General features: G+C 38.8%; 1 protein-coding gene across 1 annotated transcript in view; it reads left to right on the forward strand.

Annotated features, from left to right (window-relative positions):
• FLRT2 (fibronectin leucine rich transmembrane protein 2) overlaps nucleotides 1–12,231 on the forward strand; it is a 72,023-nt gene extending 59,792 nt beyond the window's left edge. Inside the window, exon 2 of the mRNA XM_006278343.4 lies at nucleotides 289–12,231. Within this exon, the coding sequence (XP_006278405.1) occupies nucleotides 718–2,703 (1,986 nt within the window). The 5' untranslated portion in view covers nucleotides 289–717 and the 3' untranslated portion in view covers nucleotides 2,704–12,231. The remainder of the gene's footprint in view (nucleotides 1–288) is intronic.
• Nucleotides 12,232–13,240: the final 1,009 nt, after the last annotated feature.

Raw genomic sequence — 13,240 nt, forward strand, 5'->3', positions numbered from 1 at the left:
AAAAGTTTTAATATTTTAAGTAGATTTTGGTAGGACAAAAGGTTTATATAAAAAAAAAAGGGATCAATTCAACCTTCGTTGAAATCAGTCTCTTCATTACCTCAAGGGATTCTAGATCAAATCCATGATGAGAACATTTCTGTAGTAGTACCAATCCATTATTTAATAGTTGTATCTATTACCAAAATGCCATAATAATTACATCCTGTACACAGAAGATTTTCCAAAAGCTTGTTCTCCTCAGGTGAACATTTCATATTATTCAGTTTCTTCTCTTACTTTTAACAGGCTTCTTAGATCCTGCACCAGGCTGAAATGAAGACCTTGTAGACTGAAGAAAGCTGAGTGCACCACGCCTTCACTGCAGAGAAAGGAAGTATTGGCCTACCCTACCAACTTATATGCAGACAGCTTTTGGTAGCTTTACATATACTATTGCTACCCTGCAAAGGCACAGCTCTTGCTTCTTTCAACACACATGGAGGAAGGCAGCAAAATATGTAACCCTGGCTAATAAGACTGTGGCTTTCCTATGAAAAGCAGGAGGTAGGCCAATTATAAAAGGATTATTTTACATTTAGCTTCAAAGACTTTACCTCTTGCCGGAACACTGGACACAAATAGAAACCAATTTCAACAACCTACATTTTTCCTACCTGTGCTTTAGCATTGTTGTTATTTCTCCATCTTTGGAAATTTGTTTCTTTTAAGTTAGAAATGGGCCCATGGACTAGAATGTGGCCCACAGATTGGGCTGTTTTCCTGAAATCATGGCTCATATTTTCCTTGGGGCTCTACATGCAGGTTTCCAAAACTCTGGCCTGTCCAAAAGTGTGCCGCTGTGACCGAAACTTTGTCTATTGTAATGAACGAAGCTTGACCTCAGTGCCTCTTGGGATACCGGAGGGTGTAACCGTACTCTACCTCCACAATAACCAAATTAATAATGCTGGATTCCCTGCAGAGTTGCATAATGTCCAGTCTGTGCACACGGTCTACCTATATGGCAACCAATTGGATGAATTTCCCATGAATCTGCCCAAGAATGTCAGGGTTCTCCACCTGCAGGAAAACAACATTCAGACTATTTCTCGGGCTGCCCTGGCTCAGCTCTTGAAGTTGGAAGAGCTGCATCTGGATGACAACTCCATCTCTACTGTAGGTGTTGAGGATGGGGCATTTCGTGAAGCTATCAGCCTCAAGCTTCTGTTTTTGTCCAAGAATCATTTAAGCAGTGTACCAGTAGGCCTTCCAGTGGACTTACAAGAACTACGAGTTGATGAAAACAGAATTGCCGTTATTTCAGACTTGGCTTTCCAGAATCTTACAAGCTTGGAACGTCTGATTGTGGATGGCAATCTCCTTACCAATAAAGGCATTGCTGAGGGCACCTTCAGCCACCTATCGAATCTCAAGGAATTCTCAATAGTACGGAATTCACTAACTTACCCTCCCCCTGATCTTCCAGGTACACATCTGCTGAGGCTCTACCTGCAGGACAACCAGATAAACCACATACCACTTACAGCCTTTTCAAACCTTCACAAGTTGGAGCGGCTTGATATTTCTAACAATTATCTCCGGATGCTAGTGAGAGGGGTCTTTGATAACCTCCACAACCTGAAGCAACTTACTGTGAGGAATAATCCCTGGTTATGTGACTGCAGTATTAAATGGGTCACTGAGTGGCTCAAATTTATTCCCTCATCCATCAATGTCCGGGGCTTTATGTGCCAGGGACCAGAACAGGTCCGAGGTATGGCAGTCAGGGAGCTCAATATGAATATGTTGTCATGCCCAACCACCACTCCTGGTCTGCCACTTGTCACCCCAGCTCCTGGTATAACCTTGCCAACCACACTGGGTCCTACTTCATCAGTTCCAACCCTGAGTAGCAAATACACCCCTCTCACACCGGCCACTTCCACGCTCCCCACTGTGCCTACCAGGGAGGACAAAGAAAGGGTGACACCTCCCATTTCTGAACGGATTCAACTCTTCATTCATTTTGTGAATGACACTTGTATTCAAGTTAACTGGATGTCCTTTTTTACTGTCATGTCCTACAAACTCACATGGGTTAAAATGGGCCACAGTCCAGTAGGGGGCATTGTTCAGGAACAGAAAGTTAGTGGTGAGAAACAACACTTAAGCCTGGTAAATCTGGAGCCCAAATCCACTTATCGGATTTGTTTGGTTCCACTGTATGCTTATAATAATTACTGGGCTGGAGAAGACACTGTCTGTTCAGAAGCCACAACCAAGGGTTCTTATTTAAACAATGGCAGCAACACAGCCTCCAGCCATGAGCAGACAACTTCTCAAAACATGGGCTCCCCATTTCTGCTGGCAGGGTTGATTGGGGGGGCAGTGATATTTGTCCTTGTGGTCTTGCTCAGCATCTTTTGTTGGCATATGCACAAAAAGGGACGCTACACCTCTCAGAAGTGGAAATATAACCGGGGCCGGCGGAAAGATGATTACTGCGAGGCGGGGACCAAGAAGGACAACTCCATCCTGGAGATGACGGAAACCAGCTTCCAGATTGTCTCCTTAAATAACGATCAACTCCTTAAAGGAGATTTCAGACTGCAGCCCATTTATACCCCAAATGGGGGCATTAACTACACAGACTGCCACATCCCCAACAACATGAGATACTGCAACAGCAACGTCTCAGAATTGGAGCACTGTCATACGTGATAGTGAGGGGAGATGAGGCATGTAGAACTGTGACTAAAAACTCTGGAAAAAAAATAAACCCACACACAAACACAAAAATTACATTTGATAAATGTTACACAGATGCATTTGTGCATTTGAATACTCTGTAATTTATACGGTGTACTATATAATGGGATTTAAAAAAAGTGCTATCTTTTCTATTTCAAGTTAATTGCAAATGGTTTTGTAACTTTTTGCTTTTTAAATCTTTAAAAATATATTGCTGAAGTACTGTACAGGGTTGTACAATAAGAACCCAATGCCATGGCAAAGGAAAGAATGACTCATTCTTCAAACATTAACCACTTTGCTGTCGAAGCTGTTTAAGGAATGTGGGTTCCTAGGTAGTCTTGTAGTAAAGGATATAAGTGCATATTAAAATAGGGTTGTTAGGGATTGGCCAAGACAGTTCAGATAATATGAGTATAACGCTTCAGACCCAAACTCATAATGGATTTCTGATGTGCATGCAAGTTGGAATAGCTCTGTTCCCCATCTGGCACTTAAACCTGACTCTGTATTTCATGGTTTCAACAAGTTTTTTTTGTTTGTTTGTTTGTTTTTGTTTTGTTTTGTTTTCCTAAAGTACTGTTTTTATAGGGTTTTCCCTGTCATTTCTGAAAATGGAAAAATGCAAACCCACAGCAGAAAATCTGAGTGCCCACTATTCATATTAGCAAGAATTCCTCTGAAAAGATCCCCAAAATATCACATAGATTTGCATTCATCCAACTGAAATACGACATGTGTGGCCAAGTTCAATGGAAGATGAGAATACTTAGTGCTTATCAGGTTGCCATGATACTTATCAGGTATCAGGTCACTTTATCTTGTAAGAGAACAAATTTGCTCACCTGTCATGTTCGAATAAAGCCTGAACTTCTGACATGCTAATCCTTGCCTCTATTGAAAACCAATGTCCAAATTCTTTAGGATTTGTTGTGCTTTGAAACAGCTGATCCAAAATCCATTTATCTCAATTAAAAGTCTCCTGGTTTTGAGGGACTTTGGATCAGGTCCAGGTTGGTTTAATGACTGGAAATAAGTTCAGTGTACAGAAATAAGAGGAAATAATATAGTAACTGAGAAAGATCATTCCTCAGACATGCTATGAACTGAATTCAGTTTGGGGGGTAGGGAACAATTCAAAGTCACATTTTTTTAGGTGCATATACTTGAGCACTAATTAAGCCTTTGATTTGTTAAGGAATTTGAATGGAAACAAATCTTCCCCATGTGTTTCATTCCCTCTTCTTTTATCCAGAGCCCTTTTGGATTATTTCCAAAATAAGTAGTACTTGGGCCTAGATTTTGCTCTTTTCTTCTCTCAGTTTATCACTTGGAATCACTTCTGCATCTCTAAACTTTACACATATTCCATAGACCATCATGCTACATTAAAAACACGATATTGCTCTGAAAGTTACATTGCATTCCAGCAGCTCCATTGACTTCTCTGTGTGCCAAGAGCTTTGGATCTCTTGCCAGTTCAATGGTGGGATTTGATTCTCCAAGGTTTTTTTTTTTTTTTTTGGTTGTTTTTTTCCACTTTGGTTCACTTTTTCTCCTGAGCCTATGGGACAAGCAAAAGTTCATAACACAGAGGAAGAAGACTAGACAAATATAATAAGGCTCCATGAAAAAAAACCCCCATGTAGGCTAGTTCTTCAAAGCTTGTCTGAGAGGGAAGGTAATCAAAGAGAAAGCTTGCTACAGTGACCACACAAGGGACCAATGGAAATTGCTATTAAATGTGGGCTTGTAATTTAAACTTGGAAAACTTAGGGTTACACTAAGTTGGCTGCTGATGTTAGGAGAGAAGTCTGTAATCCTTTCCTTTGTGCATTTCATCATACCCACCATCCCTGAGCCGAAGGAGTCTTTGAGTGTACAGTTTCAAAAATGGTATGAAAACATTTCTATTCTGCAATGAAGAGATGAATCAGATGCTTGATGATAGACAGCATAGTACAATCATTATATAAGGATCTACATCTTCCCTTCCAGCCCCTTTTATAATCACCTTTTGGAATTCCAATCTATATTCTGTATATTTGCTATTTTCTCCAGCTATAACAGGTATTTTAGGCAACCTGTGTGGCTACTGTAATAGTAAAGTCACTAAAATTTTGCTAAATAAAAGGCTGCCATATGATTTCAAATTGTGTAATTTTAGGTAGAAATGTCTATGCAAAGTGTTTTTGCTATTGTGTGACCCATTTGCTGAAGAGAACTGAGAGAAGGTTGGTATTTTTGATCTGTGTGTTTAATATGTTGTAGCTGGCAAGGCCCCACAAGATAATCAGTGAGACATGCACGCATGTGCCCACACCTGTGGCATGCTATATACATAAGAGTTTGTTTAGATAGAGTCAGTGAATTCATTCTGGGCATGGATGTAGTATTTAATTTCACTACAACAGCTAGCTGTACATTCGATTTGCAAAGCTATCTCATGTATTTGACTGTGGCTCCCAACCTCTAGTACAGCAACCAGTACTGATACTTTATGATTTGATGACTGACATCATAAAAGCCATCACCCTACCTTAATGACAATCATCTGTGCTAGGCTTCAAGACATCATAGGTACTAGATTTAGGTGAGCAAGTCATACCAAATGACCTATTTAGTAAACTTATCCCTTCTATTTGTGAATAATCTACAAAAAGAATTTAAATACTATACATATTCTTCCTATATAAATATGACTATCCATGTAAATATGATTCAATCCAGGAGTGAACTGTTCAATTTGGCTATGTCTAGACTATTTACTATTTGAGGCATAGGAATAGGTCACCTAAGTCTTAAGCCATTTCTTATGCTGTATGAGTGGATTATAGAACCACTTACAAATAGAGGGAAGGAAAGCAGACTTCAAACATGGCAATGCCTGCACCTTTGGTAAAAATACATATTGGCATGGAATGTTCTTTGAACTAATTTTCTCTGATTGTCCTTGTGGAAAAGAAGACAAATACATATTGAAAAGAGGTGAAAACACTGTCTACACCAGTGATTCTCAACCAGGGTTTCAAAGATGATCCTTTTAAGGGGGATCTGGGGTGCCATGCAATATTAACACCATTAGGTGAGCAAACATCCACACAAGATCCAGAGATTTCCTTAATAGTGTCAAACATTCTGACCTTTTATGGTCTTTGTGAGTTCTTTGCTACAGAAGAATTGCTGTATTATTTTTCCAGGATCAAAAAAATGAGTGAAAGCTTAGAGCTTCTTTTTTTTTGTTTTTTTGTTTTTTTAGGGAGGCAGGGAGAGAAGAAAAAAGGGGTGCTTAAGTCTATAAAAGTTGAAAACCACTGGTCTATACAATTCATAGTTTTGTTCACACAAGTATTCAGACAGTGTTTTGAAAGTATATTATCCAGCTCTGCTAGCCACCTCCTAACCAATTTAATGAACTTTAACCTACAAAAGAATTTGAGTTGTTTCAAACAAGCTGCCATGATCACTCAAACAGTTTAAGCTTAATTTCTGCATGTATCTGAATGAGCAGGAATGGAAACTAGCTGAAGTCTGAGTCTTATAAAACATCTAAAAAGAGCCTATGCTAAAAAAAAATGTTGACAAAGATACTTTTGTTATTAGAAGTTTAATATTAACTTGGTATGACTAGTTTTCATCTAATGCAGAATATACTAAAAAAGCCTACAGTAGAACTGCATAGCATGGAGTAGTCCTAGTGTAAACTCTGGAAACAGAAAATTAGCTAGCACACACTAAGGAGAAGTATCATAAGTCTCCACATAAAATTCATCTAGAGACTCTGAAAATGTATACATGAATCTCCTGATTTCCACAAATCAGGATTTTACATGAGCATTGAAATCTGTTTGCTCCTGACTTGCATGCTGCTGAAAATATGACCCATTGTACCTGATCCTATTCCACCTAGTAGGTACCTACATTGACTTAGATACATAAGTGAGATCCTATTATCCTATTCCACCCTTCTCAAGTCCCTGAAAAAAAACAAACCTACTTTTGTGACATATCCCCCTCTCAGCTTGAGGACTATGTGATGAAAGGCAAAGAGTTGGAGGAAGATCCTTTTTATAACTGTTTTTCAGTATGTCAGACAGGGTAGAATAGGTTCATATCTGACTGCACAAGTCCACTAAGGTGCTGATTAAGTGGAATAGGTTTTAGCCATAATTTATAATATACCCTAAAGCAACATCAGTGGTGCTTCATCTCCAGCCTGGGGGTTGAATCCAGCACACAGACCTATGTCATCTAGCTCACACATCCTGAAGTTTGGTGGTGACAGAGCTGTGGGCAGTGTTAATTAAGCTGTGACAATAAACGTTGTAACTGCTTCTTTGCCACCAAATTTCTAGTCCTCTGGAAAGCCCTGTGGGCTGAATGACATGGCCCCATGCTCTGGATTCAGTGTGCAGGCCAGGCCAGTGTGTATAGACCCACAGGCTAACCCCATGTACCAACCCTATACTAGATCTGGCCTGAAAGCTGACCCTGGCCATGGGCTCTGGCGCTGCACCAATCAGCCATGCCACATAGCTGAAAGGCTGCACAACACTGCCTTACATTAATGTATGGAAGAAATTGCCCTGGGGAATTAAAAAAAAGGGGCTAAGAGGCTAAAATAAATGTAATATCTTGAAAACATGACAAAATATGCCATTTTTACTCTTTTTGTTTCCTGAAGAATTGTTTCTTTTGCAAACTGGTTCCGATATTCCCTGTGTAACAAAGATCCGTGGCATGTTGTAGCCTATTAGCAGAAACAAACACCTGGTACGCACGTCTGTATGTTATAGGGCTTGCATTGAAGAGGATTTTAGCAGATTCCTTTGCAGGGATATTTGATTTTTTTTCCCCTTTGGTTGAAAATCTATTAGGAGTTTTTCCCATTGGCTAGTAAAGAAAAAAAGCTAATCTGATATAAAATATGGCAATGAAGTAGCTCAAGATATATTTCCATTTCCTACTGGAATAGCTCATTATTTTTCCCCCAGTCATTTTCTCTCTTCTTTTGAGTGAGAACATTTCTCCCTCTGGGGAAAGAATTATTTGTAATACTGAAAATAAGGAAACCTGATTTACAGTATGTTGTATGTGTACTTTATCAGTGACATTAAATAGCAGGTTCAATTTAGGCTTTTGACAGTGAAGTGGTTAATTTCCATTGCATCCTTTGTTTATAGCATTTCTTTGCTCTAACTTACAACAAAGAAACATTAAAGTTTTACTTTAGAATATGAGAAGAGTAGTTTTACTCATGACTTATCTTTCCAGCTACATGGAAAAGCAAAACAGAAGCAAGTGCCAAAAACTAAAGTAACTAGCATTGGGTTCTGTCTGATCCTCTTTTTACACAAAGAATAATTCTAGAAAAATGAAGCTCACATCTTCCCAAGGAGAGGTTAGTTTTGATCCCAGGGGATGCTAGGGGATACCTGTAAAACATTTATTGGTGACATTTTTGCACAAACATGGTACTCTCTGCTCCTCAGTAAGACAGTTCTTTTAGTTAGCACAGCAAATTAGCACAAAGGGAATGAAAAAAGTATGACTATATCGGGGATTCTAGGGAAACATTCCCTTTGGAGTTAAATTCTGATCCTTTCAGAAAGAGACAAGGCACTGAATAAATTACTACCGCTATTGGGTCCCAAATATAGTGGCACCAAGTATATTAACTGAAAAATAATAATCATAAAACTGTTTTTAAATGAAACATGCAAATTTGGTTCTGCTTTGTACTTGGTATATTTTATCTGTAACATGGGCATGCAAGTGGTTTGAAGCCTGCATCATCCATCTTCTGCGACCTGCCATGTTACACACATTGTTAACTTCAAAACCTCACTCTACGCTATACAGTACCTTGTGGACGTATTCAGTAAAAACGTCTTTAAAAATCAAATCCTTCTGTGTTTATATGAGCAATTTAATTAACATGCAGACATGAATTTCTGATTCAGAAAGGGGAAATAGGAATGGGAGAAGAGGGAAGGGGAAGGGAAGGGATCCTAGCTTCTAAATTCTAATTTTTGCATATTTTTATGTGTTTTGCTGTGCATCTGCTCTCTCTTCATATTCTAATAGACCAACTTCTTCATTTTATTTTTTTGTGTTCAAAACAGTTTTGCCCTATGAGAAATATTTGTTGGCCTCATTAACTGAAAGATAATCTTAGGTCTCATCTTGATGTGCAAAGAAGGAAATTACTGCATCACAAGACCGGAGTGTAAACAGTATTTAAATACAGGCATGTGAAAGTAGCCACACACACACACACATATCGTATATGCATTCAGGGGTGATATCCAGTTGAGGTGAAAAATTATAGAGCCATGTAATGGATCATACATATTTTACTTTGTCACCTACCATTTACGCCTTAATCTATTGTCTGGGAATGAGATATTTCTCCTTCTGTCTCCGAAAATGTTGCATTTTCTCAAAATGCCACAAAATTATTCCTACCTTAGATTCAGAACAGACAAAATTCAGTCATAGGCCTGTAAAATCTTTTACATAAGTAATGACTAAATATATATGTCTACAAGAACTTTATGCATTGGATAAAAGGCATCCAACTTGCAGTGCTATATACAGCATTAGTTGTATGTCAAGCCTTAAAACTGCATCCTTTTTATGCTTAGAGAATAAGTCATTTTCAAGTGTTTGACATTATATTGATGAGTTTTTCTTTCTCTCTAAGCCCTCCATAGTCATCCTGCTTCAAAGATAACTAACACACCCATGTCCTTGCTTGCTTCACTAGAGCCTTTGATTCCTCAGAATTTATTCTTATACTTCCTTGCAATCAACTTGCCTTCTTCTATTTTCAACCCCCCACCCTCCCCCACCAAAACTCCTTGTTCCACCCCTGAATGGACAACTCCCACCTCCTGTTCACCACATGACATCCTGATTCCCCACCTCAGTGCCTGTTTACCCCCCTCATTTCCCCCAACCCCTCTCCTAGCCTTCCACATCGCAACTTACCTTAGATTGGGTGGCTATTTTTAACTCAATCTAACCTATCCCTAACCTCACTGAATATCAGTACACTGCCTTAGAGAAAACATATGGGTGAAAGTTTTTGACCAAAAATTGAAACAAAACCAAGCACTGAACATATTTTCCGTTTTTTTTTTCTTTCATAATGGAAGTAGTTCTTGACTCTTCAATCACCTAACTTTGGAATTGGCCAAAAGTATTGGTCTGAGCAACTAATTTAATCCTCACATGCCTGGTTTTAAAAATTATAAAACTGCCTGGTATATTATCCAAATGTGTGTATGCATGTATGAATATAAAGTTCCTAGTTTATGATCACCAGCTAGAGGAACCCAAAGAAATGAGAAATAAAGGGTGACATTTGAAGAAGGAAGATTTTCAATGTTTTCTTAACAGAAGTTAGAGAACAGTTTTCTTAAAAGTCCATTGAAATGTAGCTATTCTATCTGTAAATTCTTCCAATACCAAATTTGGAGATTCATTCAATTAAATTATAATATATGGATTTTAATTCTGCTTAAAGTAGAATAGTAAGGGTGCAGACAAAAGTGACAATTTTAGCCTGATCTGGTCACAGAAAGCAGCCCATACCTGTGACCAAACACAAGTACACAGCTGCAGACAGCTTTAACAATGGCCGTTCGGGTGAAAATCTGACCCTTCATTGCATGATCTATCAGATAAAGACATTAAAAAATGTAGCATCTTTTGTAACTTGTGTCTGTGGAGCTCCCAGCCTGTTGCTATTTTCAGAATGGGAAGAGGGAAAGGGAGCTGAAGGAGTTCAGTCTGCATTTTTTTTAGCCCCCCTGCAGGGTGGGGTGGGTGTATTGGAGCCCCCCTGAGGTGGGAGGGCTCCAGGTCACCCACCCCACCCTTCAAGACCAGCTGGGGATCCCAAGAATGAACTCCGTTCACTGCCTTTCCCCCCTCCCAATCTGGAAACAGCGAGCACTGGCAGAGAGCTATGGCAATTGCTATACATGCCTGGCTGCAGTCTCCCAGCCAGCAGCTAGATTCCCCTCCCCTGGAACCAACAGTGAACTTCTGCTTGGTCTGGGCTAAAGCTGTAACTCAGAATGCTTTGCGGAAAGCCTTCTGAGGTTCAGCTTGGATCTGCACTTCTGTCTGCACCCTGTAATCAAACTTTTAAGACCGAGTAATTCCATATGCCTCCATCACACACACACACACACACACACACACATACACAGAGAAATAAATAAAACAATATAAAATTTGTATAGAAAAGAACAAAAAGTTCACAATGAGCCACATGTTCAACTTTAAAGCTGAACACATAAAGTGCATATACAAATGAAAGCATATAGTAAATACAGTTTTATGCATGCCTCCAAGTACATAGTGTATGTCTATGCCTTCAGAACTTGGCCAAGCATTCTCTAGTTGTACAGGTGCACACATTTTCTGAAAAAAATGGAAATTCATGTTGAAAGTTTGGTGTGCATGGTATACAATCCAAATTCTGTCTTTTTACACACACAAAAACTGAGTAACATGTTTGAAACTTCTCACTGAGTGGATGGATAGATGAACAAATTATAGCAAGTTAAAAGTAAAGAGGGAGTGGCACTTTTCAGTTTGATAATAATATCATACCTCACTTCTGTTCTTCAGTAAATGAAGGCAAATTGCTTCTGGATATGATAGAGTTAAGTTGTCACAATTTTAGCTTCCATTTACAGACCAGGCACAAAAAACAATTACTGCAGAGCAACTGGCTCCCTCTTTTAACACAGTATAGTTTGCTCATTTCCACACCCTGAATCAGATTTGACTCTGTATATCATGCAGTATCTTCTTTCTCTGTGTATAGGGGTTATATATGTTTTATTTTCACAAGGACTATTATGATTAATCAGTGAAAAGCAACAATTCAGCTTATCAAATATGATCCTGTTGTAATAAGTATAAAGTGATTTTGAGGACTAAACTGAGTACACAATCTAGATTGAATCAAATATGTATCAAATATCTAGATCAAATATGTATCTGTGTTTACAACTTTGATAAGCTCTATGATATAATTAGAATTTTCAACAATGAATATTGGCTAAGGTATCAAGTGAAATATGAATCTGGTTGGAAAAGCACAATTGCTGTAAAGATTCCATTAAAAAGGCAAATTTTGTGTACAACTTAAGTAGATCTGCATCACCAAGTAATAAGCCAATGATCACAAAAAATGTGATTGTGGAACAGCAACTGAGACAGAAGAATATTTCCAAAGAAATGAAGAAATCATGTTTCCTATGAAATAATGTGATTTCAGTGATTTTCAGGACCAAGAGTATATTTTGCCCCACAGAGATGAAATATAGTCATTGTAGGTAGAAATGTTTCTTTCTATTGAATGTGCAAATCAAAAGGTACACTCTATAGTTATGAAATTGTGTGCACACACATTTTGTAAGCATATATAGTCATTCAAGATAGACCTACTTTGATTAAAAAATTTTCCCAACGTTTCTCCAGTGTTCAGGTGAGATCTACCTTTGGTACATAAAACTGTAATGACAAACTACAGTTAATGGAGTTTTTACAGGATGTTCAAAGTGGATTGCCTTTGGTAAGACACTGCTGCCCAACTTTGGCAGGGCCAGGGGCTGTTTACTGTAATGGCCACACGCTACATGGGTGCATCCCACGGGATTCCCTCCCACCACACAGGCTGGGCCAGTAACATGCAATCACCGCTCCTGCTGCATGGGCTGTACAGGCAATGCATACACTCCCAGGATCCACCCCCTCCCCTCCCCTCTGCTCGGCAGTGGTGGTGGAACACAGACCTATAGGCTCTTCCCTGCTGCAGCAGTGGAAAAGGAAGCTGTCAGGCCCACGGCTTGCATGTTAACTGCTTCCTGCCTACATGTAATCTATGGGATGCCAATTGCGCAGCCCTGTTCTAAAATATAAATGATAATTTTCTTTTTTCAGTGAATACATTCTGGTCAGTGCAGTGATAAAATTATAGCTTGATCTCAGAATAAGTACAATTCCCAAACATCTGGAGCAAAATGCAGTCTGTGTGGCTGTGGGTAAAAAAAAAGGAGACTGTAAAAGTGAAACCTCTTTATTCCAGGGTTTGTTTTTTTTTTGGGGGGGGGGGGGGTCACACTTGTCAGTATATCCTCTACCTACTCACTTAAAAGTCAACACCTGATTCCACTCTTAATGGCACTACTATAAGTTCACCTGGTATCAGTTTCATAAACCGCTTCTTATGTTTACACTTTCACTTGCTAACAATAAATGTTTTGGAATCCAAATTTACTTGAAAAATGTGTTCATGAACAATATAGGGTACAATTCTTTTCCTTTACATATTCTGAATGTTTTTCCAATTAAAAAAGGAACTGCAGAAAACAAATGAGTTGATATTATTCAGTATTACAATACATGGTAGTGTGAGCAGTCCCAGTGTTTATTCATTGAAACTTTATCATGACTTATGTGACAAAACAAGAACAGGCTCATG

The sequence above is a fragment of the Alligator mississippiensis genome, chromosome 2 (genome assembly GCF_030867095.1).
Source record: "Alligator mississippiensis isolate rAllMis1 chromosome 2, rAllMis1, whole genome shotgun sequence".
Taxonomy (NCBI): domain Eukaryota; kingdom Metazoa; phylum Chordata; order Crocodylia; family Alligatoridae; genus Alligator; species Alligator mississippiensis.